The sequence below is a fragment of the Serinus canaria genome, chromosome 8, assembly GCF_022539315.1.
Source record: "Serinus canaria isolate serCan28SL12 chromosome 8, serCan2020, whole genome shotgun sequence".
Taxonomy (NCBI): Eukaryota; Metazoa; Chordata; class Aves; order Passeriformes; family Fringillidae; genus Serinus; species Serinus canaria.
In genome coordinates, this window is record NC_066322.1 from 5,652,413 (window position 1) to 5,671,954 (window position 19,542).

A 19,542-nucleotide genomic window follows, 5' to 3' on the forward strand; every position below is an offset into this window, starting at 1 on the left:
ATCAAAATAATTTCAAGATTCACAAGAATCTTCTGAAGAAACAGAGGTAGGGGAAATGATAAATTAAGAAAAATTCAACACAAATGCCAGATTTTATTGAGGTATTACATTCACATTGGTTTGTGCACTGAACAGTCATATTTGGCTAAAGACAACCATGTTCATGGCATGAAGACACCACACTGAGATGGTACATGGGGAAAGCTTAAAATAAAGCTTGGTCAACGTGGTGTGCCAAATTCTGCTCTGCTTGACAACTGTGTTATCTCACTGGAATTGCACAGGGTAGAGACAACTTGCATGAAAATGATTGAACAGCAGTAGCTGACGTGCAAATCAAAACACACAACTTCTCAGTATAGCAACCATACACAAACACAGCCTGGCACAGCTTCCAATTGGCCTCTGGCTATCGACAGTGGTTGTAAGAGCCAGGAAACACCTCTGGAAGAGTGAGTCAGGTTCTTGTGGCTTACAGTCACAGTCCATGCTTGTAGGTGAGGAAGTGTCTTGAAGTCACTTGGCTCTGTCAGCAGCTTGTTTTGGTGGGGGCTTTGTCATGGATGCAGCTCTGTATCTGCAAAATACCAGTAACAGTTATGAGTTAGACTGAATATGGGAAGAATGTGTTCCTACAAAAAGATCCAGAATGAACCACATAGCTCAATCCATTTCACTGGCACAGACACTTCTTTCCAAGTATCTCATTATATTTTTAACTTTTATCAGGTGAAGAACAGCACCCCTAAAGGGCATTACTACAGCTATGAAACACTAAGTGCCTCCTCTGGGGGTGTTTGTGGATGGGCAGTTCTGCTGCTGCTCCTTTGCTGGGCAAGTGAGAACTTCCCCTTGCATGTGATAAAGGCCCACACACAATGGTGCTGAAACAAAATAAAAAAGGTTTTGTAGATAAAGACAGTCATTCACCTAACATTTCTATGCAGTGCCTCTTGGAAAATGCACCACTAATATCTATATCAAACCATGCATTTAATTTCTTTTTAATGTTAGACATGCTTGCAATGGGTGCCTTTAACCCTGAAAGACACCAGAATATATTCCACACTATACTTGAGGAATTTCGTACAAGTAAATTCCTGTACTGCTCATTAAAGCAGGATTGATTCTGAGGGAAAACACAACAGCTGTTGGTACAGATGGGTTTAGAAGCAAATGCTTGTCTGGATATGCAAAAAAATGGACATGTACTGAAGTCTGACTGGACAATTTCAGCTAACTCAGCTACTGACAGAAGTTCTGAAGCATGAAATCTTGGACTCGAGGCAGATGGCAACTAGCAGTAAAAGCATCCTCACCAGCAAAGAACATCAGTATTGGTTCAATGAGAGGAATGATGCTCATCTGAGTTATCAGTGATATTTTTTGTAGATTCTAGATTATTTTCTGCTGAAGACTCTGAGAATGGTTACACATTCCTGATGAACTTAAATGAAAACCTGAGACATACATGTAAAGTTAGATTTGTTCACTTCCCCAGCACTACCATCTGGCTGACAGCAGTGTGCCCTGGCAGCTGAAGAGGCAAACCCCACCCTGGGGTGTGTCAGACACCAATAAATACCCAGCTGCTCAGAACAGGGGGTTATCCTGCTGTATTGAGACTCCGTGCAGTCTCACCAAGTGAATGCAGAGTGTGGTTCTGGGTTCCATAATTTAAGAAGGATGTTAAGGTAATCAAAAGCATCCAGAAGAGATCAACAAAGCTGGAGAAAGGGCTGGAAGGACAGGTGGAAGGAGTGTCCCATGAGCAGTGCCTAAGGACTTTGGGCTTGTCTAGTTCAGGGACAAGGAGGCTGAAGAGTGACCTCACTGCTCTGTCCAGCTTCCTGAGGAGGGGAATAGGGAGAGAATAGTAGCCCTGGCACAGCTTGCCCAGAGAAGCTGTGGATGCCCCATCCTGGAAGTGCTCAAGGCCAGGTGGGATGGAGCTCTGAGCAAGAGGTCTACTGGAAGGTGTCCCTGCACATGAGAGCAGGATTGGAACTAGATGATCCTGAAGGTCTCTTCCAGCCCAAACCATGCTGTGATTTTCTGATCTCTTCTCCCTGGTATCCAGTGAAAGGATGCATGGGAATGGTTCAAAGCTGCACCAGGGGAGGTTTAGACTGGATATTAGGAAGCATTTCTTTACTATTTAGTCAGCTTCTTAAACTATACTTGAGGACTTGGTTTCTCCTTTTTAACTACAGCACCTTGATTTTTATTCTATTTATTTTTTTTTTATTTTATTTCAGAACATTTCTCGAGGGCACAGATAGTTCTGAAAGGTAGTTTTAGCCCCAGAGTCTTGCAACTCTTCTCAGGGTGGTGTCATTCAAAAATTTTATTCATGTGCTCTTTAGTTCTTTAGCCAAGCTCTTACTACTTATCTGGGATAATGTGCCAGACATTTCCCAAGACATCCTTCTTCCCTCCAAAAATTGAGAATTGAGAATGAGTCACTTTGGTAACTCATTCTCAACTCTCTCATTCAAATTTCCCTTTGACTGCATTTTCATAATGATCTGTAATCACAGCCACTTGTTCCCACTTACCTGATAGGGAAAATTACCTTGACAAAGAGAGAAATTAGATTGATTTGTCAAGATCTGTCTTCACAAAATCTGTGTCAGATTTTTCTTGTTCATAGCTCAACTACTTAATAATTTAATGTACTATCAGTCTAAGTTAGAAGCAATGCCTTCATCTGCCTAGCTCCTCTCCTTTCCCTTTGTGAAGCTAAGAGCTGTTTGCCCTTTTGCTGGAAAAGAGCAAGCAAACAAGCCTGAATTATATGCTGAACTACACCAGGCACAAGGGGTCCTGTTCCTAATTAAAACTCAGAGAATTTGGCAGAAGAAATATGCCTGCTAAAGGAAATCTAATTGGCACCTGTAGCTTTCTCCCAGCAGTAGAAATTTGTAACCACTGATGGACTCTCTGGCTTATTGCTGCACTGTGAAGTGGCTCTCCATGACAGGTGTGGGTATGAAATCTGCAGCAAGCACATGTGAATAGCAGGAGACAAAAAACAATGAGAGACCTGGAATTTCTACCAACACTAGCCATATTATGTGCTGAAGTTCAGAAAAGATCCTTGCCTCCTTTGCCATTCTGAATCAGGAAGCAAAAAGGCTCACAGGTTCAGGATGTGGTTTTCCTGGATTTAGCTCCAAATGGTCTCAAGTATTTTCAGTCTTCACTACAATGCCACCCTCATTTTGGCAACAAAAAGAAGTTGGGTAATTCATCTACAAAAAAAGCTTCCAGATTTTTCGGTATTTATATAATGCATGCATTCAAACCCTACCCACGTCCCTTGCAGCTCTCTCTCAATTCTCTCCCTGTAAGCAACAGTGGGTTAGCAGGCACCCTATAAACATCAGCCTCTCTACCACGACAGAAAAGCAGGCAAAGAGAAGCATGAGGAAATGAGAGGCTCGTGGCCTTCAAAAAGCAATGCCACATTCACAGAGCTCAGCTCATCTCAGTACTTTGTGCCTGCCTGGGATATTTTTGTATTTTCTCACTACAGACAGCTTTCTGACTGCAGGAACCATTTTAGTCTTTCCATGGCATTTTTCTCCCACAAGCCATTTCATTTGCAACAGCAGAAAAAAAAATGTGTGGAGGTGGTTAGGAGTTTTGAAATTAGTTTTGTTACACTTCAGTATTTTTATAAGGACAAGGAGCCAAAATCAACTTGTTATGCCGATAAAGAGGTCTGAGAAAGATGCATTTGCACTTGGGATGCACAGTGTGGCTTTTTTTAAGGGTACAAGTGAAACAGGGAAGTCTTGACTCATTTACTTTCCTGCTCATCTGAAAACAACTGCTGAGCAAACAGGACCACTTATTTTTCTTGTGATAGACGTTGCTGACCTGCAGCTATTCTCACATTCTGTGGCTGTTAAGCCATGAGCTTTCACCCCCTGCAGAAAGTAAAATGCATGTTTCATGACATCTGAAGTCCTTTGCATTATTCATAAAGTTCTCTTAAGTCTGAAGTACAACTCATCTGTACTGGGGTACATTTTAAACACTATTCTGCATGGTCTATGCCATAGGCAGTTTGACCTTTACACATGATTTCAGCATAAAAATCAACTTTCTTGCAAGATAACCCTCTCCAGTTCTGTAGCAGAATTTACCTGATACTGATTCTTGCATCTCTGGGAAGAAATGGAAGACTAAATTGCCCACCAGAAACTTCACTGCTTTTACCCTTTGTCACACAGGAGCCTTTCTGGCAATTCATCACTAAAGAAATTCTTTTGAATAAGTTACAGTGTCTGTCTCCTTGGTAAGCTCTGGTGCACCCAGGACAGCTCAGGGAAAGGACAATAACAGCATAAGGGAATATAATCTTGTCTGGCACATAACCATGATGGAGTATTCAGTGCCAGTAAATCTGGAAGAGATTTGTCTGGGGAAGGACTCTGTCCAAGTCTCTGCAGATACATCCCTGTGCAAGGACAGCATCACGGCAGTGTATAAATAAATCAGCCAGAGACAATTTGCTAGTGCTTTTCAAAAAGTTTAAAGCCCACATAAAAAATAATTTTATAAAATCGATGTAAAACAGAGTAGAGAGTATACAAATACAACAGAATAAGATAAAAAGAAATGTTCTCATGGTACCTCTTTTCTTTGTAACATTGGTAGAATCCATTCAGTGCCTCTGTCTTTAACATATCGAACTCCCTCTGGCCTCACTGTCTGTAAAACAAAGACATTTTTAGATAAATTAAGAGAATTATTCTTCCATCAGTTGCAAGTAGTAATACATAAATATGCCCACTGCACTAGAATAACCACAGTTCCTGGAATCTTCTACAATTTTTAGCTGAGACAGATCGAATCCATTCCACTTTGCCTTCCTGGGCCTCAGGGAGGCTGCAATTATTAACTTACTTGTGTTAAAAAGGAATAAACATCAAAGTGAAGAGCAGTTTAAGGAAGCAGCACTGTGGTATAAGCTGGGCTTGTAGCAGGAAATCAGAAAGTCTCCTGAAAGAAATCGCATTAAAAATTTCCCATATTCAAGAAAACTGACCAGAAATCTCAAACTTTAATCCCTCTCCAAACAAAATCAGTCACTGCTGCTTTCAGTCACCTTCATCCAGAGACCCCAAAGGTCTGGGTGTGTAGGGAGGCTCACAATATTTCTTTGCAAGTGTTACCCAAGTTTTATAGAAAGATTAACATGATGACAGGATCAGATAAAACTATTTTTAATTAAGCATTTTACCAATTTCCTGTCACTGACATGTTTTATGAAAAATCCTTTCCTTAGGATTTTTTACTCTTGAGAAGCTGAGAGGCCACAAGAACAATATGTAAACAATTCTTATCTGCTGCTGTGGAATGCAACAGGTGGATCTGTGATTGGTCTCATGTGGTTGTTTCTAATTAATAGCCAATTGCTGTCCAGACCGTCACAGTCAGCGACAAGCCTTTGTTATTCATTCTTTTTCTATTCTTAGCAAGCCTTCTGATGAAATCCTTTCTTCTATTCTTTTAGTATAGTTTTAACATAATATATATCATAAAATAATAAATCAAGCCTTCTGAAACATAGAATCAAGATTCTCATCTCTTCCCTCATCCCAAGACCCCTGCGAACGTTGTCACAATTTCCCACAAAAGCTTTAGATTTGGCATCTCCCATCTTCTGAGCGTTTGGTTTTGAAACTTAGCAGTTTGAAAACAAAAAAAATTGTTTTTCAGAGCACAACTTCATAGGTTAACGTAAGTAATAGTTAGAATTCCACCAGCTTACTGATACAGACATTTGCTTGGAGCAGAAGGGCAGGAATCTTTTGATTCAGTGCAGATAACTCGAGTTTGCCCATCTGACCAGAGTAACTAAAGCAAAGGCAGCCTGCAGTGGATCACTGCAGGAAGGGAGGAGAGAGATACTCTGCCAGTTTTCACTGATCCCTGCTGGCAGCTGAGAAAACAAAGCTCTAGAAGAAAAGACTTTACTAAATGCACTTTCAACTTTATTTTCTTTCTTTCCTGATATTCCTTCTTTCGTTTCCTTCCCACTTTCCTCATTAGGTTTCCCGTCCTAATTTTCTGCTACTATTCTTCCCACGATAGTCCCCATATTCATGAATAACAAGTCATACTTGGGTCTCTCCTCCCTTTTCTCTGCCCTAAATCTCAACCCTGTACATGACTCCCCCTCTGCCAGGCTCCCTCTCCATCTCTCTCCCCAAGCACCAGGCTTCTGCTCCCCAGCCCACCCACAGCCACTGCTCTACTTCCTGGCCCCCAGGACTTTCTCCATCCCCTCCAGCATCACTGCCTCCCTGCTCTGCTGCTCCCAGCTCCATCAGTCCCATCCCTCTTCCAAAAGCTCCCAGGAGCATTCAGCTCCTTGAAGTTTTCTCCTTTATCTGTGAGTTCCAAAGCCTCTCTCTGCTTTATCATGTCATCTAATTCTCCTTGTGGAGCTCATCAATCTTCCTCCCAGGCCTCCCTGTATTTCCCATTACCCTTTAGTTCAACACTGTCTTTGACCTCATTTTCCAGTTTCCCAAGTGTGGGCCAACACAAAGAGACAGAGAAGATAAACTTAACTGGGCAGGGTACTTTTCTCCAGCCAGTGTGTGGGGAAGGGATTGAAAAACAGATGCCCTATATCTAAAAAGGGATGAAAAATTGAGAATGGTAATATTTTAATAAGAACCTGAAGCAAATCAGATTGGGAAAGGGGAATTATTTGTTATGGAGGTGTTTTGAAACCTGCATTTGATTTTATTTTGTTTGAATTGAAAAAACTGCAATTTGGTTTCAAAAACGCAGAAATGGGATTTGATAGTTTAGCATTTTAAAAAAATCTGCACAATGGTATTTAAGCTAAGATCTTAGTTGAAAACAACTGAGTTATTTCAGCTGGGAAAAAAACAAGCCCAAAAAGAAGAAAAAAGAATTCTTATCAGTTACAGAGGAAAGCACTTCATTTTTGAAGCCTACAGCAGCTATGGGTATATTTGTAGCAAAAAACATAATTCCTAATGAGCTGCAAAAATCTTGCTGCTACAAGAAAGTCTGGGAAATTTAAAAGCTTAGTAGTCCAATAAAGACATTTCAAAATTCAATCTGTTCCAGTGATGTACCCTTCCATTAAATTTGAATTCACAGCTTTAAAATGGAGATGTTCTTCATTTCCTAAACAGAAGAAGAAAAAAAAAAAAAAAGTGGTTTTTTTCAACAGTTGAGCCCATTTGGCTGATTTTTCCCCATACAAAAATCTGAGGTTGATGACTGGCACAGATAAAAGTAGCCTAACTGGGGAAATTTAAAGCCAATACAAGAACACCATACAGTCGAAATTACTCCTAAACCTAGAAGGCAAAATTATGGGTGTATGCTCCAAAAGCCAAGCATGCATCAGAATTCAGACAGCAGCTATCTGCTTGCGTAACCAATAGGCAGATAATTGTACTGAGCTAAGGAAAACAATGTGTGAGAGTTTCGTGCTTTTTCATCAAAATACCTGAATATTTAATGTATGTGAATAACTCCCCATGAGGAATCTTAAATTAAGGAGAGAAATGGGGACAGAAAAGTCATCCGGCTGTTTTTCAAGCTGTGTTTTTTCTTGTTATGAAATGAAACCATGAACTTTTGCATATTATGATGTCACTGCTTTGCAAGAGCAAGGAATTAATAACTTCTATTAAAGCATATCTTCCCTAGCACTTATGAGTAATTTACAAGGCCACAATTCTTTCACACTCCAACCCAAAGGTCCTTGTCTGACTCTGAACACATTTACAGAGGTCTTTCTGTGCTAAATTTTATGGGAAAAGTATTAGTTATCATGATAAAATGTAATTTGCTATTCATGCTTTGCAGTGGCATGGAACAATTCATCTCAGAGGTCTTTCCAGACCTGGCAGAAACACCAGGGCAACTCAGAAAATGTGATCAAAAACTGTTTGGGTCACCAAGGTGGAGAGACTCTCTGCCCCTTTCATATCTCTGATGGCAAAGCCCATTCTCAGGAGCCAGCAGAGATGGTCACTCCTCTCCCATCAGCTGCCTGGTCGAGGCAAGTGTCTGTGCACCTTTCCCAGAGTCAAGGAGTGCCTCTGGAGTTCCCCTTTTCAGCCTGTTTACCTTTCCCATCCTGACAATTATGCAATATTTACTCAGTCCTCCATATCTTGCACTTTGGGGATGTTCCAGCATTATTCATTCAGCCTCAACAAAACACTTAAAATCCCGTGACTTCTAGCTTCCCATATTTTGAAGGGGATAAACCTCTTGCAAAAAGAGAAGTTTTTTGTTAAAAGAAGAACAAAGCACATAACCAAGTTCCCTTTCACCTTGAATAAATACATCATGTTTGTATATTCAGGGCTTGGATTTCTTCAAGCCTTCTTTTACCACTATTACACATCCCCAGCCTTCAAATGGGAGAAACAAAAACATCTACAATGAGTTCAATGAAAAATACTTTCTCTTGGAAAGAGCTTAGCAAGCAACTGAAATTCAGGATCTTCATTTATATGTGTTTGCCTGCACATACTGTCTTGCATATTATGGATCAACTCTGCACTCTACAAATAGAAATGTCTAACTCCAGTAGCATTTAAGTAGTTCTTCCTTGTCTATACCAGTGGCTGAGCTCATTCTTCCTGAAATTCAATGCTCAGATTAACATGTAAATTTTTGCTAGGGCTAAAACATCCTTAGCTAACTCAAAAACCCAATTTCTAACACTCAGTGCTGATGCAATGGAAGATCTGTGCTGATGTTATGGAAGACCATTTGTTTAAGGCTAAACAGAGACAAATTCCAGTTGACAAATGCCTTTTGTAGAATCAGAAACTTTATTAAAGGGCTTCATATTCAGTTTATTGTTAGATTTATCATTGATCTGGATATTATTTCTGTAAAAATTCAACCACTCCACTTCCATATTTAGAAGATCTTGGATGAGCCCAAGAACAATGACCAACTTTTGCTATTATGTGAGATAGGGAAAGGCATGAAATAACCAATTGTTTGTTTAATGAGATACGAAACTCCAACTGAGCTGATGTATTATGGGTGAAATTGAATATAATAAAAAATACTGCTTTCAAAAATGAGTGCTGAGTGCTCCAGGGATCCAGATGTTGCACAACAACTAAAGTGTGACACAGCCTTCATCTAAAGGCAAAATTATGCTAATTCCGAAAAAAGCTGCGTTGAACTGAGTTTATACTTAAAACTCATGGCCCTCAGGCCTGCAGCTTTCTGAAGCATCTAAAAACTGTTTTAATTTTTAAATTTGTTTTTATTGCTTATGTACAGTTATCCTGCACTCTCAGAAGAACTGAAAGATGAGGAGAGAGGCTGTTTTTATTTTCTCCAGGGCTGCAAGCAGCTAACCAACCATCTTGTCAGACACTCAGCCCTTGCATGACTTCCATGCAAAAGAAACCCAGGTATGATGAAGGCAAGCACTCAGGCTTGTCAGTGAAAGCCTAAAACATTTCCAAAGATCTCTCAACCTTGGCAAAGCAACTGGCTTTCAATTTCCAGCAACCCACCTCACCAAAGCTATGAGAATTTGGATGTGAAATAATTTTCATTTGAAGCAGCCAAAGAAGCAGAATAATAAAAGCAAAAAACACAAGATGAGAGCAGTCAAAACCGTGTTTAAATACAAAGGAATTTGTCCAAGCAAAGCTCCAAACCACACAGAAGAGGGCTAGGAAAAAGCAAAGATACCTCAGCTTCCCAGCCTCATAAGGTTTGGAACTGTGGCTTGGAATGCCTACATGAATGTGGATCATCAGTGGGATGCTGTTCACCTCATCCTAGAAAGAAAGGAACAGCCTTTGCCACCCAAGCAGGATGTGGGTTTGCAGCAGGGTTCGAGTCCCTACAGAAAGATGGAGTTGCTTGGCAGCAATGGTGCGGCAGCACCTGCCTCCTTCCCAGCTCCTCATGTGCCAAACATGTCTGGCACAAAAATGAAAGGCATGAGAAATACAGAACTGCTGTCCTGGCAGTGGATTAAGAACTGCTGCCATAGCAGGAACTCCTGAGGGAATAAATTAAACAGCAACACATTCAAAAACATAATGCCTGTTTATAATTAAGACACAACCATCTAGTAGAAGAGCACGAGAGCATTTTGTCATCCCACCCAAGAGTTTATTTAGGCTGTTCTAACTAGCAGGTCTTAATTCCACTCTCTCTCCAGGACAAGTGTGAAGTTTTCAATTTGCAGATTAGTAGCAGTTTGCTGAATGTGTGACTTCAGCAGCTTGCTCACCTCACACAGCTACAAAGGGAGGCTCTGCAGTTCTGACAGCTCTATGAACCACTTTTAAACCAAAGCCTGCATTCTCTGGAGAAGAAAATTACACATAGGAAACTTGATATGAAGTGGTCTGTGTTAACTAGACACTCAGGAGGGGGCTTACTGCTCTATAATGAGCTGTAATTACAGTAACTCGTTGGTCATTTACTGCCATGCAGGTATAGAAGCATTTTAAAATAACAAGTAAATAGAAAACTTGAGCTGAGGGGACTTTTTTCCTAGAATTATTGCCCCTTTTCAACTTGTTGAATTTCCAATGCCTACATAAGTACAACATTCCTTTTGCTTCTTCCAACTTTACTGGTTGAACTGCTGAAGCAGTTCAATTAAATATTTTGGAAGCCCAAGACAAAGGGTGAAACTTATCACACCCCATCTTGCCAAGGGAGATTTCACAAATAGTGAACTGGAGTAGCAGCAGCAGCAATTTTCCCATGTGAGTGGGTTAGTGCAGACTACATGCACTGTTCCTGCAGGCATCTGCCAACACAATCTGGGCACAAAGGCATGGACTACTGCTACTGAAACAGAGTTGTAGACTTCAAAGTCTGGATCCTATGTCAAGAAGAAAGGGAAAAAAAAAAAAAAAAGAATGACCTGTCTCTGTCACAAGAAAATACATTTAAAATTTCTTCTGAAATTCTTATTCCTGGAATGAATCACTACTATATGTTTATATACTCTTCACAGGAAATCCAGAGCAACCAAATCAATAAGTCTCTTCCTGATAAAGGGGCTAATTTACCCTCACCCAGTATTGCAAACTTCTACATTTTTCCTACTACTAAATAAATATACTAAGCTCATGCTAAATGTTTTGAATTTGGTGCAGGTTTCACAGAGCAGGCATACAGCAGGACAGCTTGATTTCATCTTGACATTCCCATCAGAAAGAAAACACACACAGCTGGATTCCTCAACATCCATTTAAAGACACAGTAAGGCTTTTCCTCTGCAGGTGATAATGCACATCAATAACAACTGGTCTTACCTGCTGTCTGTAAGCTCAAACCAGTATCAAGTTTGCTGCGTGGCTTGGTGCTGATAAACAAATAACAGAGAACACACACAGTGATGATAAAAGCAAAGAGGACCACTGCTGCTATTGACAGGCCCACGAGTGCTCCAACACTGAGAGAGAAAAACAAAAAAAAATTAAGTGTACAAACAGCCTGGAGGACCCATTAAAACAATAGTCAAGATGATGTCTAGAGTTTACTTGTACTCAGGCATGGGAGTAACTGTGTATTTTACTGTAAATCAAAGTTTAGAGCTCAATACTCAACAGCATAAACTGCAGTTATTTCACTGCCCTCAGAAGGGTCAGTGTCATTACACAGCAGTTGAACATCTGGCCCAAGGTGACATTTCATGCATATTACTCCCAAGTCTGACCTAAAGTGTATTTATGAAAATGAGAAATAACTTCATGCAGTAACTGATATCAGTGAGATCAAAAAGTTCTTCAGTGCACACACTGAGAGGGATTCTAGAGTTCCAGGCAGCTCTAACAAACATGACTATTAAAGGTGTATTTTCAGACTGAAATGCCATTTGTATAGTATAAAAACCCATGCAATCTATGTTATTCAATTCCGTTAGCAGCTCTGCAGAGCAGGGTGGAGAACTATGATCACAATTCTGCCTTTGCATTAATGAAATAAATCTCCAATCAAGACTGGAGAAATTCTTCCATGATCTTTGTCATAGTAAAAGGAAAACTAAAGCTGAATTAGTTTACTCAAAATATCAAAGGCATCAAAGAAGCAGGAATTAATTACTCTGGAGGCCAAACATACAGTACTATACGTAGATTTTATTAAGGTGCTATCCTGCAGAATAAAAGCTACTTTATACATCTCCCATAGGCACGCAGTGAGACAGTATATGTATATACAGAAATCTCTCCTGATTTCCAACCCTTATTTTCAAGTCTTTTCTGAACATAAAATTCTCATTATGAAATAAAGGACCCAATATAATACAGTCTAGCTATCATTTCCTACACTTTCCTGGGCCATTTGATGTCTTCCATGTTCCAGTCCTCTATTCTACATGACAAAGATCCTGACTTCTGGTGAAATTAAACAGCAGCCTTTTGGTCACAGATGAGGAGTCTGAGGACTGAGAATCCTTATATTACTGCTCTGGTATATTTACAATTTTGACAGACATCAACAGGACAGAAGAGAGATGAATGTCTTGAATTCTACAAGCTCCATCCTCTAGTCATAAAAATGCCTTTATATATCACTGCTATCAGGGAGAAGTCAACTCTACTGTGGCCTTGCAGGAAGATGAGAAGAATTGTGCCTTGGGATGTTTTTATGAATTTTACATTCAAGATACTGCAAAGCTTCTCTACAAGCTCCCACAGCACCAGCACACAGATATGTCCAGAGGAGAAACTCTTAAAATCAGCGGGATGAGAACAGCAGATATTGCTGTGACTTTCACATGAGGTTTTCATTAGTTACGGGTCAGATTCAGTAATGAAGTTTGGGCAACATTCAGCTCCATGCACAGCTGAAATAATTTGTTATCAGCAAAATAGTTTTGCAAAGAACAGCTTTATTAATTTGAAGATTTTTCATAGTATTTATCATCTGCATTAAATACGATATCCTTATTTGTTTGTGCATGTATGTACATATTAAGCAAATTTTTCCTTATTGTTTTTTGGCTCAAACAAAATTTGCAGGCAAACAATATTCTGCTTACTATGTAATCTGAATATGACCTACACTCAGAGATCTCACCTGGGTTCTGGCCTTATTTTGCATCTGGAACACCTTGACCCAAATAGACAAAATAGAAGAAATAAATATTACAGAAGGCTGAATAGACATAGAACCATATGATACAACAAAGGCTCTTCAGAAATAGTTTTTTGTGCTTTTTTGTCATGACAGTACAAGCTTTATTGTAAGGTTCCATTTAAATTCCAGCCTGCAGTGCAGGACTAAGGGGGTTGCTCACCATTATCCAAACATTAAGCAGAGTCAGCTGCCCTAAAGCCAAATAGATCTAATACATATTAATGATTATACATTTTTCTATTCAGACATCTGTTACTTCTTGGCTGTAGCTCTCCTCCATGCAGTTGTAGAAGATGACATGGACAATATACAGTTGTGTATTGCAGAGCACAATGCATCTTCAGTATCACTACACAACTTACGTAAGATGCTTTGGGAGTTACAAAAGGAAAAGGCAAGAAAAACCAGAAGAACTCTCCAGGTCAAAGACTCATCATAGGTTATGTGCTACAAGAAATGTTTATCATGCTCCAGCAGCAACACAAGAAGATCCCACCAGCATCACAAAACCAAACAGATACTCTGACTCCACTTCCGGAATGAATCAGAAATCAGGACAATGTGTACTTACTCTTTTTAAACACACAATGTTTTCATACCAGATTGTTCTCAAACTGCTGAAGCTGTCAACCCACAGAGAAGGTATAATTAAGTTCTCTAAGATTAATGTTGGTTAAAGTTTGGGGATGGAGGGTTGTTTCTTAATTAATCTAATTCAGAGAAATTTAATATCTCTTCCACAGCTCTGAACACTGACGTTTCTTAACCAGAATACAGTATTTTCTTTTGTTCTTTACATGTTAAAGCTGTTATTAGAAACAAAATACCAAATAACTATGATCACTGACTACTTTAACAATTACACTCCTCTGAAAATAAAGACAATCTTACAGCATGTCCTCTAGATTTTACAGCAATTGCTATGGTGCTGCATATCTTCTTTAAAAAGTCCTTGCTAAAAGCATTTTGCCACCTTCCATTCTTTACCTTAAACACTGTCCAAAGGCCATCCAGTAGTCATATGGTCTATAGGTCTCAGGGTGTGTCTTCAAGATCAGTCTTCTGACAGCAGAGACACTAAACAAGCAAACTAAGAAGTCCCTCTTGTCCACAGCTGTGGCCTCATTAGTGAGCTAAACATCCTGCATTACCAACCCCCTCAACCCCAAAGCAAATATCTTGCATAAAGATGGCAGTAAAGGCCATGGGGTAACCCTTACCCAAGCAATGTTAAGTTTGGTAGAAGATCCAAACAGAACTCTCCCAAGTTATTTTCCATATAAAGATAGAGCCATACCACACATTTCACTGCTGTTACACTGAGTGCCACATCCAGGCCTGCAGCACAGCCAAAGGATTCATACAGCAGAGAGGCTCCACTCTGTCAGCAGCCTCCCCAGCGATCCCCGGGCTGTGTCCAGAGAGCTGCTGAGTGGGTCCATTGACTTGTCTGTCAGTGGATGCTCAGCATCACACACCTACAGTTTTTTTTAGTTCATAAAATTAGCCCATCCACACCATAAAAAGCCAGGGAAAATTTAAATATTGGCTAAGCAGAGGCAGTTTTGCCCACTGATAGACTAAAAGGAAGCTCATGAGTCACCCGGATCCGAGTAAATCAAATGTTCCCAATGCCATTGTTGCAGTGACGTGTCGTTCATAGTATTTGCAAAGCACACAGATAAATATTCTCTAGAGACTGGAAGAATGGGCACAGAGAAAGAAAAGACTTGCTATTTTGGAAACCCAAAACAGATGCATGAAGGTTGCTACAGCCAAGCAAAGCTTGGCCTCAGCATTAGGCCACCATGGCTCTGTAGGTACGAATTAAGAAGGCATTTTGAGTAAAACCTATATGTGGCTTAACAGAATTTTAATCACATATATATTATTACATGCAACTTAAAAGATACAGCTTTGGAATGGATATTATATTTGATACTGAAAGAGGCCATTATAAAAATAAGACTTCATAGAAGAGTGACAAAAATAACCATAAAATATTTTAGAACAAAGAGAAACAAAAAGGCTGACTGAACATAACTGCTGCAGTTCAGTACAAATACCACATGTTCAGCATTTCTCCCCTTCCAGTCAGCTTGGGAGGTAAAGCAGATGTGATAACTGCATGGGCATGCACAGCACACTGCTCTGGAGGCTGAGCTGCTCAGTGTTCGGCTTGCCGGTGTTTTGCAGCATCTGTGTTTTGTGGATTCAAAAGCTGAATAACCTTCTGATGAATTCTGCCTTTTCCTAATGTTGCCTTCCCTATTTCATGGGCTCCTGACAGCTGTAAGAGACAGCAAAATGCATCCTTCCCTCTTCTTTGAGGAAATAAGTCTTTCAAGATCTATGATTAAAAAAAACTTTATTATTTTATTTAGCCAAAAAAAGTATAAGTCAGAAATTAATACTATTATTAACTATATATAATAAATTATGCAGAAAATGTGAAATGGGTCAGAGTTGCTCAATAGTCTATTATCTATGATAGTCCAGCAGCACCCACTACAGCAGGTGTTAGGATGTTGTCAAATATTGCAGTTTTTGCAGAAGTGGGAGGGGAAAAGAGGGTTCCATGTTGCTAAGGGAATGGGCAATGTCTAGTTCTAAACACAGTACAGGCAGTAGAGATTTGGCAAGAAAAGAGAAGAGCATAGGCCAGCAAGTAACTATTTCTTTGGGTTGCCAAAGCTGCTGGCTTCTCCATGAACTGCTTCCATCAGAGCTGGCCGCCAATGGGTCTGGCCATGTCCCTCCCACAGCAGGAAAGACACAAGGGAAACGTGAAAGAGTTTCCTGCAATTCTACCTAGTGTGCCACCAAACTGAAGGAATCCGTGAGATACCACCAACCTCTTGTGGTGCAGTCAGTCACTGCTTTCAAATATCTGGGGGGAGTCAAGCAAATGAAGATTTAGGAAAAGAACCCCCAAGTCCTGGGGTACAGCAAAACCTAAAACAGTTCCCCCATCAGAGCATCCTACTCCTTCCCCTTCCATCTCCAGACTTACCTTGACTGATTTACCTAACTCTAGTTTAGTTTTAAATCTTAAGGGTTTCAAGTCTTAAAAGTGCGTCCTCAAAGGCTGAAAGAAGCATTTTAAGGATTATTTTATCATATGGCTGTTACCAACCAATATCAGTAATAGTCTACTGATCACCAAAACATTCTGAGAGAATGTTATTGTTATGTTTTCTTTCAACTACTAATTGAACTGTCATGTGAAAATGTATAGTTTTCAAAATAATGTAATACTATAACGTTTCCAGTGTGTTAATAACTAAAAATTATTCTATTGGTTACTGAAAACACTTATAGGAAATGATTCAATTCTAACCACCCAGTAACTTTGCTTACAGAGGTAAATTGTATTTATTCACCTATTTTATACAATGAATATAGCCATTTATGGCAGAAGTTAAGCACAACCAAAACTCCACTAACCGCAATTTCCAAGAGACCTTTCAGCAGCCTAGGGCTACTGTAGAAAGAAGGAAAAAAAAATCCTAAATTTTCAGAGTTTGGGCCCAAATTTCTGACTTAGATGAAGGCTAAGCAGTCACTTCTCAGACCCTACAAAATCTTTTTAAAGGAAGAGCTTTCAGAGAGGTATTTAATTAGAGCCTCTCCTGGGATTCAGTTCTTGGAGGTAGTTTTTGAAAAGATCAAGATTTAAGAGTCTTCACTACAACGTCCAGATGAGATGTTGTGATGCGATATTAATTTATTCCTTCAGTTTTTCTGCCATCTTGAGAAGGTTTACTGTGATTGAAACACTCAAAGTCTATGCAAAAATATAGCATTAAAACAGAGTATTTGATAGCAGAAGTGTAAAAAAGGACACTTGGAGGTGTCTTCTCACATCAGAGAAGGCAAGTAATTGTGTGTCTGTCACAGAGGTGGATGGCTGGGAGATCCCCACAATCGACCCACTCTTTGCACCAAAGTAGATTTTAGATAATCATACATTAAATATTAGATCAGATAAATTAAAATAATAAGTCCACAGTACTGTACAGCATTAACTCAAGAGCCTTGAGGGAATTCACTTGTGGAACTGCAGAGGTGCTGGCCAAGGTGCTGAGGGTATCTGGCTGCACAGGGCTGAATCTGAGCCTGCATATGATATCCAAGTTCACCCTCCCCAAAAATGAGGGACAGGTCCTTTGATGGTAAAGTCTCTCCCCCAATCATCTTGTTACTATGCTCCATCCCAGGGAGCTGATGGCACTTACAGCTTCCTGACATAAAATCTTAAATGAAAGGATCAGCATTAGAGTGAGGGGAAAACACTGCCCTGTTAACCTGCTGGAGTCTATGACGTGTCAATAGACACACGGATAGAGGAACCCAGCAGACAGAGTTACATGTCTCAAAAAGCCTTTGGACAAAGCCCTGCACTGAAAGTGGGGTTAAAAAGACTGAATTTACACAGGATTAGGGAAAGGTTTTGCTACAAATTTAAGGCTGCTTAAAAGCATAAGGAGCAAAGTGCAGAGCTTTCAGTGTAAAGAAATGTCACTGAGACTGATTTTTGTTCATATCTTCATCTATGACCTGATGAAGAAGGAAATCTGAGTTTCTCATGATCCTAAGCCCCTACAAGCAATCAAATGCAGAGGGCAAGGAATGCTACAAGACTTACAGAAAACTGAGTGAGCGGGCAAAAGTGATGTACATGAGTTTCAGTGTACATAATGTAACATAAAGAACAAAACCAAGCCTACATAGCAATAAACACAGAACAGGCAGCTCTGAACTCGAGAAAAGTTTTAGAGTCTTCAGTGGAGTCAATGTGAACTGGCATACAAAGTCATTAACACATTGGCCACCAAGAGAATGGACTTGAGAACGAGACTGGAGGCAACATTTGGCCACTCTGTAGAATCTTGCCACACCCACACTTTGGACATGCAACTCCAGATTATACACCTCCAACATCAACCCTGTGGAGTGAAAAACAGTATGGATGAGATGGAACCAAAATGATCCGTGTGACATAGCATCTGCCTCAAGGACAATCCAAAAGCTGTTCAGTTTGGAAAGGTGAAAGCTGAGAATAGTGCCCCAAATGCTCACAACATTTTAAACACTGTGCATAAACTGAACCTGCAATTGCTGTTCACCAAATCTCACAATCCAAATACTAGAGGGCACTCAGGAAAAGTAGGTGGGAACAGTATAAAACAGATAAAAGGATCTATATTCAAACAGCAGGTAGTGACTGCTGCCACCAGGGTTGCAGAAGCAGACGGTATAAGCAAGCCCAGAAGGGGATTTGACAAAATCAAGGATAATAACAAGTCGGTAAGAAACAGAGTGGAAGCCCCATGCAGAGGTGTACTAACATCCTGACACGGCCAGCCTGGATGCTGTGGAGCCCGAGGGGAATCAGGCACAGAAAGCAGCCGGGCTGGCTGAGTCTACCCCTCCCTGCCGCTGCTGGAGATCCATCCACACCCAGGCGCATCCATGCACTATCCCGGGAGAGCACCAGGCTCATTATCTGCCCCTTCCAAGTGGAAAGTTGCGTAGTGCTTTATCTTACATGGAAAAGTAGCTCAAGTCACTGGAAACTTTATGGCACGCAGCATCTTACGCGCTCAGGCCCCGAGACAGCCGCTCCCCTCACGCCCGAAGGGCGGGAGACGCTCCGGATGCTCTGCCAGAGGCACCGAGCGTTTCCCAGCGCTTCCTTACCAAAACCACGAGTTATTTCCTTCAGAAACTACCCTGGCATGAGCAAGAGTCTCTCTGGGCTAAAGATGAAGCTCTACCGCTACTCTCGGCGGGACAAAGGCAGCCTGAAAGTGCCCGGCTACAAGTACCTCACAAACACAGACCCGAGGCGAGCTCGGGCGACCACGGGTCTCCCGCCCGGAGCCTCTACCAGGGCAGGCACCGCCGCTCTCCTACCTGAGCCACCACATGTAGCTGTGCTCGTAGGGGAAGAAGCTGTGGGGGTCATCGCAGCAGTACTTGACGTCCTGGAAGCCGCAGCAGAACACGGCGCGGGCGTCGCCGCCCGCCCGCGGGCAGCTGAACCCGCTCACCAGCACCTTGTCGGCGTTGAGGTAACTGCTGCACTCGGCGCTCATGGCGCGGCCGCCCGCCCGCCCGCTGCCCGCCCTGCGCCTCGGCTCGGTGGCACCCAGGCAGGAGGCGAAGAGAGGCGAGGAGAGGAGACGGGAGGCGAGGGGCAGCGAGGCGAGGTGGCTGTGGCGGGCGGAGCCGGGCGGGCAGGGGGCTGCGCTGGCAGCGGGGACCGCCGCGCCCACTGGCCCCGGGGCCGCCACAGGGCGGGGAGCGGAGGGAGCCGCCCGCGCCCTCAGGGCAGGCAGCGCAGGGCGGGAGAGCGCCGTGAGGGGCCGGCCCGCCCCGGGC

The 19,542-nt window shown here is 41.4% G+C and overlaps 1 protein-coding gene across 1 annotated transcript; it reads right to left on the minus strand.

Annotated features, from left to right (window-relative positions):
* Positions 1 to 204: 204 nt before the first annotated feature.
* SHISAL2A (shisa like 2A) lies at positions 205 to 19,256 on the minus strand. Its single transcript, XM_030226686.2, has 4 exons — positions 19,075 to 19,256; positions 11,328 to 11,467; positions 4,645 to 4,722; positions 205 to 577 (listed from the first exon to the last, which is right to left on the minus strand). The coding sequence occupies exons 1-3, from the start codon at positions 19,254 to 19,256 to the stop codon at positions 4,691 to 4,693; spliced, it is 354 nt and encodes a 117-aa protein (XP_030082546.1). The 3' UTR covers positions 205 to 577; positions 4,645 to 4,690.
* Between the last annotated feature and the right edge of the window lie 286 nt (positions 19,257 to 19,542).